General features: G+C 70.9%; 1 protein-coding gene across 1 annotated transcript in view; it reads left to right on the forward strand.

The window, feature by feature from the left end:
• LOC104132582 (protein-glutamine gamma-glutamyltransferase 2) overlaps positions 1 to 647 on the forward strand; it is a gene marked incomplete at its 5' end in the record, with an annotated part of 12782 nt that extends 12135 nt beyond the window's left edge. The window contains one exon of the mRNA XM_035901313.1: positions 221 to 647. Within this exon, the coding sequence (XP_035757206.1) occupies positions 221 to 427 (207 nt within the window). The remainder of the gene's footprint in view (positions 1 to 220) is intronic.

Consider the following 647-nt stretch of genomic DNA (forward strand, 5'->3'; position numbering starts at 1 on the left):
CTTTGCCCAGCCGGGGCCTTGGGAATGGGGTGGGCATGGATTTTTGTGCCTGGAGTCCCCCAGGGGAGGGAGGGGGGTGGCCCCGGGGTCTGGCTCCGCCATGGGCACAACCAGAGCTGGGGCTATGGGGAGGGGGGGGCTCAGCCATGCCACAGGGGGTCCCTGCTTCCCACGGTCCCAGAGCTGTCCTACGGCACCATGGGCACGGGGAGGGTGACGGGTCACCGGGAGGAGGAGGGGCCGTCCCGCTGACCCCCTGCCCTCCTCCAGCGAGGAGCCCGTGGCGCCGCACGCGGAGGCCAAGTTCAGGCTGGATTTTGTGCCACGCCAAGCGGGGCTGCGCAAGCTGATGGTGGACTTCGAGAGCAACAAGCTGACGGGGGTGAAGGGCTACCGCAACGTCATCATCGCGCCCCAGCCCAAGTGAGCAGCCACCAGGGTCCCCCCGCCGCACAGACCCTGCCTCCCCTCCTGCTCGGGGGCTTCCTGGCCCCCACTTGCTTTAGCCCGAGGCCGTCCCAGCGGCGCGCGGAAGGGCGACTGCTGAAGCCCAGCCTGGCCCCGGTGCAGCTCCCCCGGAGCGCTCGGTGCTGCAGGGAGAGAAGCGAGGGGAGCAGGGGCAGGAGAGAGGGGCTGGGGGCGTGCGG

The sequence above is a fragment of the Egretta garzetta genome, unplaced genomic scaffold (genome assembly GCF_000687185.1).
Source record: "Egretta garzetta isolate BGI_Z169 unplaced genomic scaffold, ASM68718v1 scaffold999, whole genome shotgun sequence".
Taxonomy (NCBI): Eukaryota; Metazoa; Chordata; class Aves; order Pelecaniformes; family Ardeidae; genus Egretta; species Egretta garzetta.